The sequence below is a fragment of the Gouania willdenowi genome, chromosome 16 (genome assembly GCF_900634775.1).
Source record: "Gouania willdenowi chromosome 16, fGouWil2.1, whole genome shotgun sequence".
Taxonomy (NCBI): domain Eukaryota; kingdom Metazoa; phylum Chordata; class Actinopteri; order Blenniiformes; family Gobiesocidae; genus Gouania; species Gouania willdenowi.
Window position 1 is genome coordinate 18,707,343 of NC_041059.1, and position 21,025 is coordinate 18,728,367.

General features: G+C 36.5%; 2 protein-coding genes across 2 annotated transcripts; one reads left to right on the forward strand and one right to left on the reverse strand.

The window, feature by feature from the left end:
* Positions 1 to 3,565: 3,565 nt before the first annotated feature.
* On the reverse strand, positions 3,566 to 6,974 carry stmn1b (stathmin 1b). The gene is made up of 5 exons (XM_028470202.1): positions 6,857 to 6,974; positions 5,575 to 5,617; positions 4,159 to 4,331; positions 3,880 to 4,071; positions 3,566 to 3,787 (listed from the first exon to the last, which is right to left on the reverse strand). Exons 2-5 carry the CDS (start codon positions 5,588 to 5,590, stop codon positions 3,728 to 3,730), a joined length of 441 nt encoding a protein of 146 aa, XP_028326003.1. The 5' UTR covers positions 5,591 to 5,617; positions 6,857 to 6,974; the 3' UTR covers positions 3,566 to 3,727.
* Positions 6,975 to 9,344: 2,370 nt separating this feature from the next.
* serinc2l (serine incorporator 2, like) lies at positions 9,345 to 20,203 on the forward strand. The gene is made up of 10 exons (XM_028470184.1): positions 9,345 to 9,502; positions 11,211 to 11,372; positions 11,925 to 12,112; positions 12,184 to 12,263; positions 12,460 to 12,597; positions 13,483 to 13,652; positions 13,732 to 13,822; positions 17,359 to 17,509; positions 17,596 to 17,802; positions 18,987 to 20,203. Exons 1-10 carry the CDS (start codon positions 9,464 to 9,466, stop codon positions 19,123 to 19,125), a joined length of 1,365 nt encoding a protein of 454 aa, XP_028325985.1. The 5' UTR covers positions 9,345 to 9,463; the 3' UTR covers positions 19,126 to 20,203.
* The last annotated feature ends 822 nt before the right edge of the window (positions 20,204 to 21,025 follow it).

The following is a 21,025-nucleotide window of genomic DNA, read 5'->3' on the forward strand; positions in this document are numbered from 1 at the left end:
TGGTTAACCGGATAATACCCAGCCTCTAAGTTCTATTGGCCCATATGTATCACATTAAATTAAATCAGGCTTCTACACATTGTAGGGTTTTATGATACCAGTTTTTGCATTAGAAATATCCATCAGGGGTTCTCAACCATGGGTTCAGAACCCCATTTGGGGTCGCAAGACACGGGGAGGTGGGCGCCAGATGCCTTCTAGAAACTACAAATATTATGAACAATTTGAGCCCATTTTTGCTCATTTTTTACCCTTTTTCTGCAACCATACCAAGCTTGCCATATTTTAACCTATTTTCAAAATTTTTCTTGTCATATTTTTCCTCCTTTTAATGCATTTTTGCTACATTACTCCCATTTCTGCCACTTCTCCATCAAATTTCAATGGATTTTCTGCACTTTCAAGACATTTTCAGCACATAAAAATCCTTCCCATGACTTTTCCCACCTAATGTCACACATGTTGACCCACTAATGTCACTTTTAACCTCTTTTCCAGTTTAAACTAATTGTTCCAATATTGACACATTTTTTGGCCACTCTAATTTGCAACTTTCAACCAATTTCTGTGGTTTTTAAAATCCCCTTTTCCAGTATTTTTGGTCATTTTTAACCCATTTTATTTCTGATTAAAACAAGGATATTATTCAGATCAATAAATAATGTTATCACAGATTCATAGAACAAAAAAAAAAACACCTTCAGGTACAGTGGGGGTCCCCAGTCTCTGGCACCTTTTTTGGGGGAGCTGAAAAGGTTGAGAACCACTGCTGTACGGTACACCCTGACTCAGTCTGCAATCCATTGGAGGATTAACATACACAATCTCACACGTACTCTCCATCATCAGTTTAAACACTTTATATAACCTAACATGCTTTTACATTCAGAGAGAACCTGCAAATTCCACACAGAAAAAAATAGGGGTGAGAACCAGTGATCCCCCTGCTTTTAGGCCAGGGGTTCTCAACTGGTCTCACCTTGGGACCCACATTTTGCCACAGTCATTAAATCGTGACCCACCTTTTTTTTTTTAGAATTCAACCAACCAAATGTAGCTTTTCAAAAATAACCATTGAAAACACACATACTGTATATAATAATGTTTTTGAAACATACATTTATATATTTTCTTATATTAAGAATTATTTTTTTTTTGACCAGCTGTCTGTGACCCACCCATTACAAGTCCGCGACCCACTTTTGGGTCCCGACCCACCAGTTGAGAATACTGTTTTAGGCAACTTCATGACTGACAATTGCTTATTTGTGTTATTCATGTCCTCACCTGCATTTCAACATCAGGCCTTTAAAGTGTATGATGGATTCCAACAAGCCAATATTTAATGGCTTATACAGTAGACCCTCATTTGTGCTCCACGTTGTAATAAAATCCGTATTTGAGTTATGCAAAAATTGAGCATTTGATGTTATTTTCAGGAGTTTGACTTCACAGTTGATTGATACATTTACTTCTGCTCAACAGAAGCACTTTCCAGCCCTGTTGAAGTGCTTGTGTCTCCTCCCCCTCCAGGATTTGCATTCTGTCATAAAGTCTCCTTGTCTGCCCAAAAAGATGTGCATTGTTCCTGGCTTCACCATTTACCACTGTGCATGTTTCCCATGGGGCTGGGTTCACCACATGGCATTGGTAACAATGACTGCTTGTTGCCTTCTAGATGTTTTGTCCGTTCTACAACACATGCTTTGACCTGACCTTTGCCACCTTTGGGGAACATGTGCCATAATGCAATTTCAAACTATTTCTCATCAGTGTTTTATGAAAGCTTTTGTCATCTTCTGAATTGTCCACAGCTGCGTGGAAAAGAGCTAATGAGACTGTTCCGGGTTTGTTTACTTTTGTGCACAATGGAGACGACTGACTGATGACTTTAGTAGTGGACAAAGAGGTATTATTCTTTGTGCTCTGTATGTCTAAGTGTGGAGTCGTGTTTGTTACAGTGAAAAAAACAATGCTGACAAAACCTGGTCAAAAACCCATAAAAAATGAGTACTGTACGTGCACATGGGTATATGAGAGATAAGGATCTGCTATGGGGATGCATTTTTATTTACTGTGCCAAAGTCAAATCCCAATACATTTCTAGTGTTTTCAGGGACTAATTATGGTAAGAATGAATTAAAAACAGTTTGTCTAGGACTCAACATCCCAAAATGTCAATATACCAACTATTTAAAGTGGAGATCAAAACAAACTTGCAAGTAATTTCAACCTTTTACATCTTTTTTTCTTCTTTAAGCTAATAAGTCTTTTCACACTCTCACTGATTCAGTTCTTCTGCATTAGGTCAAAGGTCAAGAGGGATTTACTCGCCATGGCAGAAAGTCCGTTAGCTGCTAACGCTAATGCTGCACACAAGCTGAAATTTCCAGTTTTACCTGACGTTTCAACGGTGACTCAGCAGGTTACAGTAAATTTTGTAAACATGAATTGGCTGATCAGTGCTGTTTCACTTAATCATAAAAATATTTTATTTAAATAAATGACCAATTAACAAATTCCATGAAGTTTACAGAGTATATGATTAATCAATTTTATTTGTCAAATGAACTAAATGGAGGTTGTTTAGGGAAATGTGTGGGTCCTGGCTACACTGCTTAGGCTCCATAACGTTTTCTAGGTATATTACACTTGTATGATACAGTACTAAACATGATAAAAGGCCAAAGTGATTAGAAATAGGCAATACAGTATATTCTGTTCTTCTGTGTATTTTTACCATCTCTCAGCACCACTACCATTATTTGTTTATTTATAATATTAAACTATGATATATAATTTATATTCACATTTAGCTAACCGTACCGTAGATTATGCCAGGCACATTATTTTTTGCGACTCCTCGTTCATTAAAAACAAATCAAAAATGTGTACACATCCATAAATTATACCTACCAAATTTCAGCCCAATTTGTTCTGGAATAACAGAGGAGTGATTTTAACTAAACTAGTGAATACAACAAAAAGAACAAAGTAAGTGGCGTTTTTAGTTCGGTAGCCTCTAATAAAAGCGCAAATATTCAATGAAACGTGTTAGTTGAAAGCTGGTTGAAGTGAGTGACTGCAGTCTGTGCGTTGCACTTGGAAGATATCGGAATGTCAGATACATTAGGCCTACATTTATCGTACAATAAGTCTGCTGAAAATCTCAGCGCATAGCACAGATGTAGTGTTTACATTTTATACCTCTTGACTTATGACCACCACAGGTTGCACATGCACACTGTGTGAAAAGGCTTATCTATGATTTATTGATGCCTGAGGCCTACACTATGGATGGCTTTATCTGATAAAGTTTTCAGCTTTAAATAATATATTACATCAGTAGACTCAAATTCAAAATGTGTCTATAGAATGACATACTGTACAGAAGCCATTAAGAGTGTTTTTGCATCTAAAACTTTAAAAGGACTTAGAAAACAAGAACATTTGAACAGTTTTTGGAATGAAACCTCAAGACAAACTATTGCAAACTGTAGAAAATACACTTTAATGTTGAACCATGCCTACTGCATAATACCATATCAAAAGTACAGCATTGTCATCTGCTTGCAAACACATTATTGTCATTTATCCCCCAAGAATAGGAAATTCAGGCAAAGGCTAACATACAACAACTTGCCAGCAATAGTAACTTGTACCAAACAGCATGAAAACTACCACAATATGGTTATAAAAATAAAGCTTGTCTTTGGAGTGAAAAGCATTACATTTGCTTTTCATTCTTGGCCTCCTTGTTCTTCTTCACCTCCTCCAGTTTTTTGTCCTGCAAGTGTTAAAAAGGTTAAAAAGAAATTAGATTATTTTGTTAATGTCTTTTAAGGGGTTAAAAAGTGCATCTGGTGCACCAGAACTTACGTTCTCCTTGAATTTTTCACATTGCGCTGCCTTGAGTGCATTAAGGTTCTCTTTGTTTGCCTCCATCTTTTGATTGAGCTTCTCTTCTGCCAATTTGCTGAATTTGGTGTTTTCTTCCATGGCCTTCTGAATGACCTCTTTTTCATGGTCTCGTTTCTCTGCCAGATGTTTCAGCACTTCTGCCTGCTGGCTCTACCAGAGACACATAGGGGTTTATTAAAAATAGGCTACTAAAAGACAGTCGCACTTGCATTAATTTTAAACTGCTTCACTGTTTACCTTGCGTCTTTCCTCTGCAGCCTCTAGTTTACATTGAATCTCATCCAGGGAGATTTCCTTTCTCTTAGTTGGAGATAGAAGAAAATCAATCTTGGAATTAGGGTTTGAAGGGCTGAGGATGACCTCAAAAGCTTGGCCTGATGCACGCTTGTTCAGCTCCTTCACTTGAATATCTGCAAATGAGGATTATAGTTAGATTGGACTGGCTTCAGAAAACAGTCAATTTGAGTTGGATTCTTGATGCAAGACGAGAGGTGAAAGGCAACGATGACTCTAGTCAAACAACTGGAAAAATAGAAATCAGCAGACAGACAGCTTCTAGTCGGGGAAAATGGATAATAACTACTAATCAAAGCTGCACACAGTACTCGGAAAAAGCTTAAGTCTGTATACACGGGTCATGAGAACAGATCAACCGCCCTGGAAGTTGACAGCATCCTCTGGCACTCACTGAGCACCAGGGGTTTGCTAGTGTTTTGGGGGTCAGAGGCAAACAAAGCATTCTGCTGTGTGACAGGATTTCCAATTCCATGGCAGTCATAAAACAGTGTTTAACACCTATTGAGCATGTGCTGTTTGAATATTTCAGCTCAAATACACCAATGAGTTCTAATGAGGAAAATTTAAGTATATAGTTTGGTTACATGTGTGAGTTATGCATCTGGTGTTAATCATAATACCAGGGTTGAGGCCAATTATAATTGAAATTGCGTAATTTATAATTAATTATAGCGTAATTATAATTTAAAAATCTGTTGCTGTTGAAATCATAATTAAAATGTGATTGAGTTTAGATAATTGACTTTGTAATTGTCATGAAAATTCAATAAAAATTGCCAATTGTAATTTAACGCAAAACTGGGGAACCATGTTACAGTTCTACACATATCGTTAACAATTATTAAAATATCTTTCATATTAAATTTTCCCACATTTTGTCTTCTGGGAAAAATTGAAATCAACACAAAAAAGGTTTAGACGCCCACACCAAAAATATTAAAACCTATATTTTCATAAATTAGGGAGCCTAACAAGGAACCCATTAGAGAAATTAGATGATATTTGTTTTTAGTGTATTTTACAGATGATTTAGGACCCGTTATCATAAGAGATGCTAACATAAAGCTAACACAAGAGGACGGTTAACTTTTATTAGGTTATTGAATCAGGCTCAGTAATTGCGATTAATGTAATTGAACTTAAGTAATTGAGAATGTACTTGTAATTGACTTTCTCAGGATAAAAAATAAATGGAATTTCAATTGGAATTGGAAAAAATGCCAGTCACCGTAATTGAAAATGACCCCAACCCTGCATTATACCATATTGTTGTTTTTTTATTTATTTATTTTTTAAATCAGGGTGTCTGTAACTCATCACTTGAACAAAACTTGTTACAAAACAAAAGTAACTGACCTTCCAAGGACTCCATTTCTGCAAAAATGATGCTTTAATATCACTGCAGGAAAGAGAAGGAAAGCAACATATGCAATCAGTTTGTAATTGTTTTTTTTTTTTTTTAAACTTTTACATCAGAACAATGTTGTTTGCGTTTCCAAGAAGTTAATGAAGCAAACTTTAAAATGTCTTGTTATGACAGACCACGGGTCAGTCATGCAGGCATAAGTTTCAAGAAAAACAATGTTTCTCAACATTAGCGTAGCTCGACTTAAAACTAGTTTACGATACCTAAACACAAACAAATAGAGAAACACTTCTCTCTATAAATGCATATTCTTCTACAATGATGTATTATGTTCATGTTTGATCCTTTATAGAGCAAGTGCAGTAGTATTTTGACGGTTAAAGCGTTGCATAATATGTTCAATTAGCCGTCACAACAAGACATTACATGTCCCACACAGCTACAGGATGTACAGGGTTTGGGATCTTATTGCACGCAATATGTGAAAACCATTATTTTTTTACATAATTTGACTATTTTGAATAGAAGGACTGTATGTGCAGTGCATCCAAACATGTTCCCCATCTGTCAATAATAAACTGTGGCAATCTAAAAAATAGCCTAAACATCAGTAATACACAAAGAATAGCTTACATGTTTGGTGATTGTTGCACTAGACACAGGAACTGGTGTGTATATATATATATATATATGAGCATGCTGACATATAAACAGCACTAAGGGGTACTATTCAGATTTGTGTGTGTGTGTGTGTGTGTGTGTGTGTGTGTGTGTGTAATGGAGGTGGCACACTTCAGCACATGCACACACTTACACAGTGGGGGAGGGGAACCTCAACTGTTGTACAAAACAGTAATACAAGAAAAGTCAAATGTTTTTCCCAAGCTTTCCTACAGGAAAAACATACAATAATATAAAGAGCAGGAGAGACTAATCACACAGTGACACTTTAGTCATCTTGATGCTGAATAGGTACAAAAAAAAATATATAGAAATATCACATGGTAGTTACAAAAAACACATTTACAACTCACACTACATCAATTAGTTCATCAATTTGGAATATTACGTGTGACTCACACACTGAATCTCCTTTTAGATTTGGTGAAGTCAATATAAAGTTCGTTGTCACATTTGACTTAATTGATGTTAAGTTAAAACCTGAAAACAACAGAAACAGAACCGTCCAATGCGGGCCCTGAGCCTCCCAGCAGGCCGTCCGAGGGCTCTGAAAGTCGGCTTGCATCATTAGCATGAGGGCTTTGTTCTCACCGTCAAGTGCCTGAGCTTGAAGAGCGTAGTCCGCGTCCACCTTCCTCTCCCTCTGTCTCTGCTTCAAACCGCCAACATCTGCTCCTCCACGAAAAAACCCGCCGAACCTCCTGCGTCACCTGAAACGTGCCACCTGATTGGTCCAAAGCCACCAATCAGAGGTGGGGTTGGTAGTGTAGGCGCGAGGAAGCACAGGTCAAAAGCTACAGACACAACAATGGACCCCATGAGGTGTAAATGTCATTCTTGTCTCATTGCTAAGCCATCCTAAAACTGTATTTACACAGTAATTGATCATTTAGATGATTGAACAAAATATAGGTTCATTAGGGATTAAGCAGGGGCACGTTTTTTAGCAGATATATAAAACTAACAAACCCAAGGTGTCCATTGTTCATCTAATTAGTGAACAGTTTATTGCTAAACACAAGTCGCCTCCAAACATGAGCAATGTGTTTTTTTAAGACCTTTTAAGAAGGTTCAGAAGTGACAGGGAGTATGATGAACAGACCAGGGGTCACCAACATGGTGAACGCGGGCACAAGGCAGCCCGCATGGACCTCAAGAGGGGCCCTCAGGTCTATTCGGCGGACAGCGGGGTAAAACCGGATCGGTGCCGTGGCGCAGCGGAGACGTATCCAGTGGAAACCCCCAGTCAAAGGAGCTCTAGTAACCAATGAGCTTTGTCTAAAATATGATCCAGGCTTCAAGCTCACTGGTGAAAAATGTAGTCATTCAATTAACCATCTTTAAATGTTTATTTTCACTGAAACACTGTGACAAATGTAAGTGTTGTAGATAGGATTCTGTTTTTTAAAAAGGCAGTGGCTATCCGTACGGTTGCTGTATCAATATACCAACATTCTATCTGTACGCCGCGCCCTTATTTGGCCAGTTTAGGTCACGTGATGGGTCAGTCATTGGTCAGTTTAGGTTGCATGACTAAGACTAAACCTAACCCCTAAAAAATGTTGTGATATTGGGTTATAACTTAAACTTAACCCTAATCCTAAAATGCTACATACGTGTACTTCGGTAACCGTACCAATAGCACCGTGGGTTGTCCGTACGGCAACCGTACAAATAGACACTTTTTTTAAAAAATACAAAGTGGATTTTTGTAAAACTTTTACAAATTTGTTACATTGTAAAAATGTTACATGTTTTGGTAGCTATTAAAATAGGAACAATGATTTCCAACGAAATAAGTGTTGCATGTTGAAACAGAAACATTTCCTACCTTATTAAGTTAATGCAAGTTTTCCTTATCATCTTACCACTTAATTAAAGTGAAACTGTGAAAAATGTTGTATTTTAAAAATGTATATATCAAACCGGTAGCCATTCAGATTATATAGTACCTTTGAAGTAGCTCCCAGTTTCAGAAAGGTTGGTGACCCCTGAAATAGATAATACTAGATTTTCTAAAGTTTGACGAGCAAACTACTGAAAATAGTAATTGATCAGTATATGATTATGATGCATTGCTTTCAGACTGTAAATCAAGCAAGTCAAACTCAAGCCCTGTGTTACTAATCAGGCCTGACAGCATTTCATTTGCCCTGAGCAATTATTTACGTGTAGAATTATAATCAGTTTAAAAAATAAAAGAAAATTCTTGACTGTCGTTTAAATTTTTTTATTTTTTTATTTTTTTAAAAAAAACAAAACAAACTCCATAATGAAGAAAATGCTTCTTATACAATTAAAAAATATATCAGGCTATTATTGAGCGACATGAGTTTTTATGTGGCTCCTGAAGTTACTGTAATCGTTCAAAGTCTTTCCAGAAGGTGGCAGCACAGCCTAGTACATCATGAAAAACAAACGTTTTGAGTTTGTATTAATGTTATGTTAGTTTTTATGTTGTTAAATCTGATAAGCAAGAATATTTGCATTAGTAGTTGTGTGTGTTTTTTGTTTTTTTTCTCTTTCTAGCAGACGGTCACATTAGTCCATGGGACAAGTTCTACATTTCACTTCTTGGGTCTATCACTGCATAAATTATCTTTACAACTTTAGACTTACATTTATTTGGGATGTTGTCGTTTTAAGGAGAAATAAAAAACTCATATATGTGTGGTAATCAATAATACATGTTCAGTGAAAAAAATAGTCTGCCCTGACCAAGGCGAGAACTACTGACAAATAAATGCACTGTAGATTTGGAGAAAAAAACAAGTTATTCTTCTTTCTGTTAGTTAGGTGCAGCTGGGTAATGAGTAAAGAAAACTAAAACATACTTAGAAGAAAAAAAACAAAAGTCTGTGTAAACAGTGACTACCTGGAGGCCTTTTTACTACCAGTATGTAGAAAGTAAACCTCTGTAGCCATTATTATCTTCTACTTAAGGGTGATTTGAGACTGGTGTTTACCTCTTCACAAATTAGTCCTGGTTTCAATTTGGATCAGGAAATTTGTGGAGCACAAATGTCTCTTTATCCTCAAGAGTTTTCTCAACTTACTACCAAAAGGACAGACTTTTATTTTGAAAGAGTGCGGAGCAGCTTCCTGGTCAGATCATGTTTTTCCCCTGAAGAAGTAAAGGCGTCCAAACGGAATAACGGCGTCGTAAAGTCACTGTTAACTTGAGGCTTTTTCATCAGAATGGGCGCTTGTCTGGCTGCGTGTTCTTTAGCTAGCTGTGTGAGTATCGTATGACAACACTAGTTCTGTATTTGTTGTCCATTTTCTGCTCTTGGTTCAATTTTTCTTTATTTGTCGAAGCTGAGGTCAGCTGTATGAATGCTAACATTAAGTAGTTTGACTAGTAAACAAACCCCGTACAAATAATATCGCCGTGGTGTTAGTTTGTGAGTTATTATCATATTTAGGTACATTTTGAAAATGTATTGTCGTAAATATATGTTGACCATGTCAGCTTAGCTAGTCTCTTAGCTGGCTAGTGGTTAAACATTAAAAGTGTTTCCCAGTAGATGAGAGCATTGACCTAATTTACGTCAGGTGGACAGATGATGTCACTTTTGTCCAAGTCCAGGTTTATGAATGATTATAAAATTGATGTGAAACATTGACCAATATTACACATGTATAATTGAGTTTCAGTTATATATACTGTATTTTTCCATCTTACCTGATCAGAAGAATTCTGGAAAATTATTATTATTATCGATATGCTTGTCAATCTCTTTTTTTCTGGTCTGCCCCATTTAAGAATAAATCAAGTCATACTTGGCCCCTGGATGACATTTTTAGTTTATAATGTTGTCATTAATATAAGGAAGGTGATGGCTATTCATACGGAGACGTATGAACAGACTTGCCACCACTTGACTTAAAGTTCCGTCAGTTTTATATTAGCTCATATTGTTTTTTAGCTCCCCCGATAACCCTTTTATTTTAGCCCTAACCCAGGAAATACCCTAACATTTTTATTTGTTTAGTATATGTATTGTTAAAGGTGGAATTTGCAGTGTTAAATATGTTAAAATGAAAAAATATAATGACAAAAGTGGCATTGGAACCCATGTTAGCGGAAGGAAGGATCGTTGAGTGCGGCGCCTTAGACCACTCGGTCATCCTGACACGGTGAAAAAATACAGGCACATTACGCTTATGTAGAAAAGGCCTGGAAAACGCAACAAACGTACCCATAGTTCTTGAGGCTATTGATACATTTCTGCATCAATAGACACTTCGTATAAGGAATGCCTTTTAACTTGTTATAATGCAATTATACAAGGACCACACACTTTCAGTTCCGATACGATTATGATACCAACATTGAAGCCTTCAGTATTGGCCAATTCGATATCAACACAAATTATACATACTTATTTTTCTTATTTTATAGCGTAGAATGTTAGAAAAGGCTTGATCAAGTGATGGAGGCATATGGTAGCTTCTCTGCAGCTTCAAACCTGCTATAGTGATTAAAAATGCCTTTGTCATCCTTTGATTTAAAGGAACAGGTTGCAAGGCTAGCAGCCAGGATGAACTTGACAAACAGAGTTCAAAACTGACTAAAATAGATATGCATTTCTTGTATGACCATATTTCTCAACTGATGAGCACTCCTTTCCATGAAATGAACTTACTTATTAAAAGCGTAGAATTGGTTTCTGCAATTTGGGAAACCCAGAATGTTTTGGGAGCAATTGATACCAAGTTAAAATAGGATTGCCAAACCATTCCAATAATTATTACTGGTGCAAGAGGCTGTTCTGGTCTTATTATTTTTTATAGCACAGATGAACCCAGGTCACATAGGCTAATGGTATTCATGATTGTTTTTTTTTTTTTTTTTTTACCCCTATATCATTCTGTTAGCTCACTTTTGTTGCCATTGATGTTGAACCGCTAATGTTGATCTCATCCTCTCCAACACTACCAGGCCTCCTGTCTATGTGGCTCAGCACCATGTCTCCTGTGCGGCTGTTGTCCTTCCTCCAAAAATTCCACCATCACACGCCTGGTTTTCTCCTGCTTTTTACTGCTGGGAACCTTTGTATCTGTCATCATGATCCTTCCAGGAATGGAGACACAACTCCGCAAAGTAAGATCATTGTTTTACTGTTCATTTTACTGTTCATTCTTCTTTGATTCAAGTTAGAGAAAAGCATCGAAGCAAGGAGTCCTTATCCTTTCCTAACTCAGGGTTCCCGCGGATCCTTAAAAAGTCTTAAAAGGCATTAAATTCTTTATTTTGGTTATTTTTGTTGTAATTTTATAGATTTCTTGCTATTTTTGTGTCATTTTGTGTTTTTGGAGTGATTTTGATAATATTTTACTTTGGGGGCCACCAGTTGCACATCTGCACGAGACACTATAAAAATAAATAAATAATGCAATTGATGTGACACTTTTTTTCCCCAATTATGTTTATTGTGAAGTTGGTCTTAAATTTCATTTCAAATGGCGATTAAAAAGTCTTAAAGAGTCTTGAATTTGACTTGAATTGACTAAAGCTGTAAGAACCCTATAACTGTTTTTTGCCCTTTTTAGATAAATAATTGGTATAAATGTCAAAGTGCAGCTACATATTTCATTTGTTTACATTTTTATCTGAAAGCTGGATTTTGATCTTGTAGCTTTTCTCTGTTCATAGATCCCAGGATTTTGCCAAGGAGGAACTTCTATACCTGGTCTAGAGAACCACATGAATTGTGACGTGATCGTGGGCTATAAGTCTGTGTATCGATTGGGTTTTGCCATGACCTGCTTCTTCTTCCTGTTCTCTGTCATCATGGTCTGTGTGCGCAGCAGCAGAGACCCCCGGGCAGTCTTACAGAATGGGTAAGAGCTTCTAAAGAAAGACCTCTCTATCCTTTGTACTGGCGCTGCATTTATCAATGTTTATCTTTCAGAGTATGGTTTTTAAAATTTCTGGTCCTGCTTGCCATAACCGTGGGAGCTTTTTACATCCCTGATGGAACATTTCACACTGGTACAGTACTAAAATGTTTTCACACTGGTATTATAACATTTAATATCGGCTGCTTTGGGACTTCTTTGGTTGACTTGTACTACCAAGATTAACACTGTCTTTAGTTTTTGTGATTTTCTTTTATCAATTTGGATGAAAATTGCTCACTCAACACTAACAGAACTGTATGCTTTCTGTTTTCCTTTACACGTGATAGTGTGGTTTTACATTGGTATGGTGGGATCCTTCCTCTTCATTATCATCCAGCTCATCCTTCTTATCGACTTTGCCCACTCATGGAACAAGGTGTGGGTAGAAAAAGCTGAAAGCTCAGACAACAAGTGCTGGTTTGCAGGTACAAAATTTCCTCAAGAGTGAATGTTTATTGTTTTGCTGCAGAATTCAACATTTTGATACAAAGTGAGGTGCCATAATTTGATGATTCTGTTATTTATTACTTTATAGTGAATATGGAATATAAGTAGAGATTCAGGTAATTTGATGATTCTATTATTTATTACTTTATAGTGAATGTGGAATATAAGTAGAGATTCAGGATAACTTATCGACAGTTTTTAGTTGTTTTTTTAATCCTCAAGCTTATATTCCAGCCTGTCAGTTGTTTATTCAGTCTCAGATGAGTTTGTTTGCCTCCTTTTTCTTGTTTCATTACTGTATAAATGTGTTCATAATTTAGAGACTTTTTAATCTGTGATATATTTGGTGAATGCTTCTTCTGTAGTGAGGCTTTGCTCATAGCAATCACATAGGATACAATTATTAGGGGTGTGCGTTGTAGTGAGAGATCGATACATCGGCCGGCCAATATTATCGACCGATTTTTTTTTTTTTTTTTTCTTCAAGTAACCACATACATACATCTATAAAAGTATCCAGTATGTTTTATGAAAAAAACATGATTAAAATAATTGATTTGGACATTTTTAGGACAGAAATGATAATCCTGCTGTGAAATATCGCGATATATTGCAGAATCGATTTTTTTCTTATATCTTTAACAATTATATTTAATAATATATGATAAATATAATTATTGTTGTACAAATGTCGCCACCATAATATTCGATTTAAGTTCATTATTTTTAATTGTTTTTCACCTAATCCAAAATGTTTTGAATCTAGCATTATCTAAGTCTGAGGTATTTAATCCTATTTTCTGTTTTCCAACTGCAACCTTGTTTACCATTCTCTTTTATTTCATATTGTCTTTAAATTCCAGGCCTGCTGTCGTTTACTATCACATATTACGCCCTGACCATCACAGCCGTGGTGCTTTTCTTCATTTACTACACAAAGCCTGACGACTGCACGGAGCACAAAGTCTTCATCAGCCTTAACCTGATCTTATGCGTCATCGTCTCTATAGTTGCAATTTTACCAAAGATACAGGTATGACGCTGGGGTGTGGATGCACTGATTATTAAGCTAAGTGATGTGAGCCTCTAATACTTGTGCTTTGATTTAACAGGAAGCTCAACCACACTCTGGTCTGCTCCAGTCTTCATTGATCTCTCTTTACACCATGTACGTCACATGGTCTGCAATGACCAACAATCCAAGTGAGTCACTATTCTCTCCTTTGTACCAAGTCCTTCAGTGTAATTGCAAACTTATTTAATGATTCTCTTTAGTATACTATACTATACTATACTATACTATACTATACTATACTATATATATTTGACATTATTTATTTTCATATTTTTACATTCATAACATTAGAAACGGAATACTGCCTATTAACAGATACATTTGCATAAAGTGCAAAAATTCAAATTGAGTCAGGAACACTCTTAACACAGGTATAGAAATAGCCTATTGACAATAAATATAATAATAATTAAAAAAAAACACAGCCAAAGAAATCAAAGTAGTGCAAATTTCCTTATTCTGTGTTGAGTTTAATTTGAGGTTTTTCTAGAGAAAGATGAACAAGTCAACATTTGAGGTTAAGACTAGAAGTAACCTCATCAACATTTATTTATTTATTTATTTATTTATTTATTTATTTATTTATTTATTTATTTATTTATTTATTTATTTATTTATTTGACAGGGGAAATGCAATTCAACATAGATACAAAATAAGTTTGCAGCTGATGTGATGCACATAAAGCTTTAAAGCTAGTGCTAGTTTACAACTTCTGTCCCTGGTTGGGCCTTTCTATATTACAGTGGAATACAGTCAATACAATAAAACTCACTCACCCACAATACAAAGATTATAAAACATGATATATCTCTCTCTCTCTCACACACACACACACACACACACACACACACACACACACACACACACACAGCTATGTACATGTGGACTATTTACAACCACACATCATCAATAGGGTAAAACTCACGACTGTCTAATCCGACAACAACAGATATAACTACAGATGTAACTACGCAACCAATCTTGTTATTACTTGAGCCCTTGAGGGACCGTGGTTGTAAATGCTTCCTTTAGAGTTTTTTGACCAGACTGGATTGTTTATTTGACTCATTCCTTAAACTTTTCATGTTGCTCGTATTTCCAGACGAGTAGCGCACATTACACTTGCAGTGTTTACATATTGTCCATCGTTTTTTCCTGGTTTCTTCAAAATGTTTCCACACCTCTGACTTGTAGCCACGTTGCATCATGCACAAGTTCTACAAAGTCCTCCGTTTCAACGTCGCTTTGCTACTGCTACCATCCGCCATGTTTCCCTTCCCCTCTGACCTTGCACTTTCGCACGCCATTGGCTCAACCTCCTGCAACCTTTGACAATGCCGCAATGCATTATTGTACTTGTAGTTTACCCTGAAAAGGTCCGCTACGGCCAACCAAAAAACTTAATTTCAAAGGCTCATTATTTTATACCGTGACATAACCACGACGGTATCGAAGCGCTTTTAATCCCACGGTATTGCGATATTGTCAATACCGTGACATTCTTATACTATGCTATACTATATACCACACCTTTTCACATGATGTCAGTGCTTGACCTAGCAACGCACACCACCATTTTAAGAGGTGTTTGCTTTTACTTGACAACCGTCATTGACTGCTGACAACACGATGGAGATCTTGCAGTTTGGCAGTTTTTTGTTGTAGACTTTCCAAATCCTGCGTAGTATTTGGCGGTCCTAACCATGCCTGGCTGAGCGAAAATATATAATTTTACGGAATACCTACAGAAAAAGGCCAAAAACGGAAATTATGGATCCAAGCACTGAGGCGTACGAACGATGACGGAACTACATGGAGCCCAAAATCAAAGTGATCGTATGTTTGCAGTAGGTTGTGTATTTTGGGGAACTAATTTCTTCCTGACTAATTTTATGACATTGATTATGACTTAGCCTACATTTAAATTGTAATTTAATCAGTAATGACTGAAATGTCTATGGCTAGCTAGCTAGCTAGGGCTAGGCCTAACTAGGGGGCTTTCATGGCGGGTTTACACCTAACTTTGATGCTTTACGAATATAATTTTTGCCATCATTCTTGACATTCTCAAAGTCACTTAACGAATCGAAATAGAGTTCTGAACAGAGCATGTCGGTTGTTGGCGTTTGTGTGAGTCGTGTCATTAATCTTAACGCATGGTAACAGGTAAGGGCGGACTGGCGTACGGGGACACCGGGGATTCCCCCGGTGGGCCGCTGGGTGGGGCCGTGAGAAAGAGAAAAAGAAAAGAGAAATAAACATACCTGTCAAGTATCCTGTTTTGGCTGGGAAACTCCCGTATTTTAACCCTCTTTCCCACCATCGTCTCGTATTAGTATTTTCCCGTAAATATCCCATAGTTTAATGTAATAAAATTTAAAAGATAAATAAATAAAAACATTTCTCTGCCTTACTGAACTGAATGCTGTCACTAGCCTTCAGTTCTCAGAAGATTAGTGCCAAAAGCAGGCACAAACCAGGAAACAACTCAGAAGAGAAAAGGATGGATGTAAGAAGACGTTCAGTGAAAAAAAAACAAAGAAGTCGTGTAAACCTACCAGATGTAACTTTTCTTCATATCGGTGCTTGGCCTTTGGCTCTAATCTCCTGAAATATTTGTAAGACATTGAGTTAAACCTTAGTGTTGTCTGCGGTAAATAGTGTAAATATCGGTTGTCAAGCAAACACATTCCCCTCATACTATACTATACTATACTATACTATACTATACTATACTATACTATACTATACTATACTATACTATACTGTTTACATGCTGCAGGATTTTGCATTTAAAGGTGAGTTTAACCTGCTTTAGTTAGTTTAGTTAGTTTTCCTCGTGTTACTGTCATCAAGTGACAATTTTTTTACTGTCATTTAAATCCGTAGCATAGTGGATCAGCTTACCAAGGATATTGTATAAGTCACTCAACCTGTCCAAGCAAAACTGGTTTTCACCTTCTTTACAAGCATTGTTGGTCAATAGAATCAAGTTTCTGTTTTTTTTTTTGTTTTTTTTTTTAACTTAGCAGCATATTTTTGTGCAAAATTCCAATAATTAATTAAATTTTAAGCTTGAATTGGATAAAACTTTCTGTGTGATAACAAATGCAAGAATTCTGTTCATAAATAGTGCTGTATAATAGTTGTTTAATTGTATATATATGTGCTGTTTCCAGCACATATATATACATGTGTTGGAACTTCATTTATTTTCCACAAAGGTATCTGTGAAACAAAATGAAATAAAAGGTTTGTCAAAATGTACAATTCTTTTTTTTTTTAAAGTAAAATAACACCAATCAATTCAATTATAAATACAAAACTTATCAGGCTCTAAGTATAGCTACATTTATGAACTCTAAAACTGAGAAAGCATTTAATGCTGTTTCGGTGCTATTACGTTTAATCTGATTGGTCGGCTATGATGTGATGCATTTGATTGTCTGGTCATTTAATTTTTTGTAGTTTCACAAATGTCCATTGATCATTTCAAAACAAAAAATAATAATTCACTCAGTAAAGGTAGGGTGTAGAAATGTAACGTACAATACAAGTAAAAATACGGATTTAGGAATGTATTCAAAAAAGTACAAGTATCTATAACAGCAACTTAATTACAGTAAATTGAATACTCTACCTATACCTTTGGCTCTTTCCTAGATCGCAACTGTAACCCCAGCCTGTTGAGCCTGGTGTCAAACGTCAATGTCACTGAAACGCCAGGTGATGAAACCTCTAAGCATGTGCAGTGGTGGGATGCACAGGGCATTGTTAGTTTAGTCATCTTTCTCTTCTGCACACTCTATGCCAGGTCAGTTTAGCAGCAGCAAAGTCACACTAAATATACCATGTGTTAATGGATTGAAGTCAAAGTGACATTTTGAATGTCTTTCCCAGTATCCGATCATCCAGTAATGCCCAGGTAAACAAGCTGATGCAGACGGAGGGTGGAGGCTCCGATGTGGAGGGCGTTGTGGGGGAGGACGGCTTCAGCAGGGCTGTAGACAATGAGGAGGATGGCGTCACTTACAGCTACTCCTTTTTCCATTTCCATCTCTGTCTGGCCTCTTTGTACATTATGATGACTCTCACCAACTGGTACCAGTAAGTGCCTTTTACAAACCGACCACAAATAAAACTGTATTATATGTATTGTAATATTTATCAAAGAAAAAAAACAATGTCTCACTTTACTGTTGGTTTTGGTGAAATGCTTCCTTTCAAACAGAAACTGTGTAATAACCATATAATAAGAGAGAAGTTCTCTTGAAAAACAGATGTTTTCCGGTCTATAGAGCGTACCACTGTGTTGGCTGATTTGCTGAAAAATCCACACATAGAGTGCTCTGCCATATTGGCTGCATCCTCAAATTCAAATGAAAAAAAAACTTTGTACGGTGGAAAATACAGAGATAAATTTATGCATATCAGCAGTCCAAGGTTTGTCTCTGTCTGAGCCACCAGAGGGCGCTCTCTATCTCAGAGAGTGTGTGACAAACCCTCCTCAGTTTAAAAGAAATTCACCATTGGGTGAATTATTCAATAGACACATTGTACATTTTTAGTTTGATCGGATGAACGTTTTAAAATTACAGGGATGTCCTGATAATTTGTTAAAATGTATGGGGCGGCGATTGTAAAGTTGCATGCTAAAAGTATACGGCAACTTTACTTTTACTTTTGACCAGATTGAAAGCAATATTGTGATATTTTTTTCTCGTAAAAATATGTCAATGTTTAATGTAAATGTTAAATTTTAAATATTACATGTAAATCCATCCATCCTCTTCTGCTTATTCGTTTCAAGGTCGCTGTAAGTGTTAAATATTAAATCTAAATGTCATGGGTGAAGCTAAATATTTAGCCAATATGCAAATTCCCCGAAATGAGCTTTTATTTTGGTACTTCCGGTGAATTTGCATATTAGCTAAATATTTAGTTTCACCGCTGACATTTATATTTAACATTTAGATTTAATAAAAACATTTAGATTTAACATTGACATATTTTTACCAGAAAAGAAATATCGCAAATTTCACAGTTATTGCTGTAAATCTGGTCAAAAGTAACATTTAAAAAAATTCACAAACGTGGTTTGTTGCTAAATGTTGCAGAAAGTTGCTATTTATTTTAGCATGGGCAACTTTACAATCGGCAGCCCATAGAAATGACATGGAATGACCCCATTTTCCTTTTCTCCCATACTTGTTTATGTGATAAGTTTAAGTTCATGTGATCAGCTGGGGTCCAATTAACCCCTCCCCCCACAATCTTGTGTTGTGCTTTAGACCAGACACCAGCACCCAGGCCATGTATAGCCTGATGCCAGCAGTGTGGGTAAAGATGAGCTCCAGCTGGCTGGGCCTGGGCATCTACCTGTGGACCCTCATCGCCCCCGTCCTCTTCCCTGACAGAGACTTCAGCTGATCTCTGCATGGCTTTTAGTCAGATGTCAGCATTTGTTTACGTTGCTCAGACTTTTCAACATGTTTTAAAATGTGTTAGAAACGCAACTCAAGTGAACACTTCTCCCATATTTATGTTTTATTTACAAAAATGTGTTTTTATGTTTTTAACGTCGTTCCTCTCGGCTGGTATTTGTACTGCTCGGTTTAGTCCCTGATGGTTTTGTCAGAGATTATATTTAATTTTCCCATTTTCTTTATGGAGTCCCGTCTTACCATCAGTGGTATGAGTTGTTTAACTTCAATCATTTCTTGATTATGACAAACAATCAGCAGTAAAAGAGCTTTGTTGTTACGTCAACTGTTTTGACCATAAAACCCTTTGTCTTCCCCCTTTAAACGCTTTTACAGTCCGAGCGTTTTGATTGGCTTAGCCTGGAATACCCCTGATTAGCCAGACTGTGCTGGGGACACGAGGAGAGCCCTCGTCTAGAGCCCCACAGTGAGCGGAATGTGAGAGCGAGATAAGACTAATAAGGCACGCCCTACAGAATATACCAGGGTTATTCCCCAACTGCTGCTCAGCTGTTTACTAACCCATAGAGTTGCACTACACAGACTGAGCACTGTTAAACAGCTAGTTTAACCTCACTTCTTCTTTGTATCCACCTATGCTCAAGCATATGATTGTGGTTGCCATGTTTTACTGCCACCTTTAGTTGTAAAGCTCCCTGTTGCTGCACAGATAAACATGTATTGATTGATTTCAGTCAGCTTTCTGTAGAGTGTAGATATGCTCTATAAGGTGAGTCATGCTTAATCATCACTTCATTGGAAGCTCATCTAACTGTGGTTTCGATACAGTGAAAATGAAATGCTGCTTTTTCAACAATGTCATCCAAAAGTTGTAGTTGGGTTGAATTCATTGTGATTTGTTCTAATATCATTGGAGTGTTCTTCAACCTTTGTGTATTATAAGGTTAATGGTACTATTTAGGTTTTTGGTACAATCTAGGCCAGGTGTCTGCAAACTGCTGTTCTGGAGTCTTGTGGGGCTCTTTGACTCTTTTGCAATGGTTCCCTATAGTTTAAAAAAAAAATGAAGGGTATTGATGATTAATCACATGAACTTCAAATAAAACCATTCGTTAAATCACGTTGTGCAATAACTCCACCTCCTGCAACCTCTACAGACCATCAACTTTACTTGCACTGGTGGCTAACTTAAGTTTTAAATCCCTGGTAGGGTAACTAAACTAACAAAAATACGATTCTGGAAGAAAATAGAGTTCTTATTTGTGTGGGGGACAGATTAATTTAACTGCATGCTTGATAAATTAGCAATTAGCATGTGGTTACCGACATGATCATGTGTTCAAGTTTTTTTTTTTGTTGCCCTCGAAATACATTAACTTAAAAAAAAATGTTTACATAACATTATTCGATATAGTTTTAACTGTATAGAAATTTACACACACTTGTCAACATTCAGAGGGTATTTTTTGGCTGCGGTAGGACTTTAATCCAGGTGAGATTAAGATTAAGAATAAAGATTGCAGACTGCTGATCTAATGATTGTAAATGTTGAAGTGTTTGAATCAGATGAGCAATGTCATGTGTTTTGATTGCTGTGAGTGAAAATGTAAATGTAACTGTAGTTCAGTAATGCTGATTTGCAAGTGCCTTTTATTGTTCTGCATTTTAATTTAAATGTAATGAAAGATGCTGACACACTTAATAGGCCTTGTCTTACATTGCATGCCACCAAACTGATCTGCATACATGAAGTAAACTTTTACCTGAATAAGTGTATTTATGGTAGTGGATTTGATTCTGTTTTTAATAAATAATAAATAATTAACATTCCTGCACTCAGTGTCTTATCTTAATACAAACTATAATTAAGAACTTTTGATGTAATA

What these genes read in the sequence shown, in the direction of transcription:
- serinc2l (XM_028470184.1), top strand. Translation starts at nt 9,464, where the DNA reads ATGGGCGCTTGTCTGGCTGCGTGTTCTTTAGCTAGCTGT. An exon ending in CGTGTTCTTTAGCTAGCTGT is followed by an intron (nt 9,503 to 11,210) that starts GTGAGTATCGTA and finishes CAACACTACCAG; the next exon opens with GCCTCCTGTCTATGTGGCTC. An exon ending in CAATTTTACCAAAGATACAG is followed by an intron (nt 13,653 to 13,731) that starts GTATGACGCTGG and finishes TTGATTTAACAG; the next exon opens with GAAGCTCAACCACACTCTGG.
- stmn1b (XM_028470202.1), bottom strand. An exon ending in CTGCAGAGGAAAGACGCAAG is followed by an intron (nt 4,072 to 4,158) that starts GTAAACAGTGAA and finishes TGTCTCTGGTAG; the next exon opens with AGCCAGCAGGCAGAAGTGCT. An exon ending in GTGAAAAATTCAAGGAGAAC is followed by an intron (nt 3,788 to 3,879) that starts GTAAGTTCTGGT and finishes TAACACTTGCAG; the next exon opens with GACAAAAAACTGGAGGAGGT.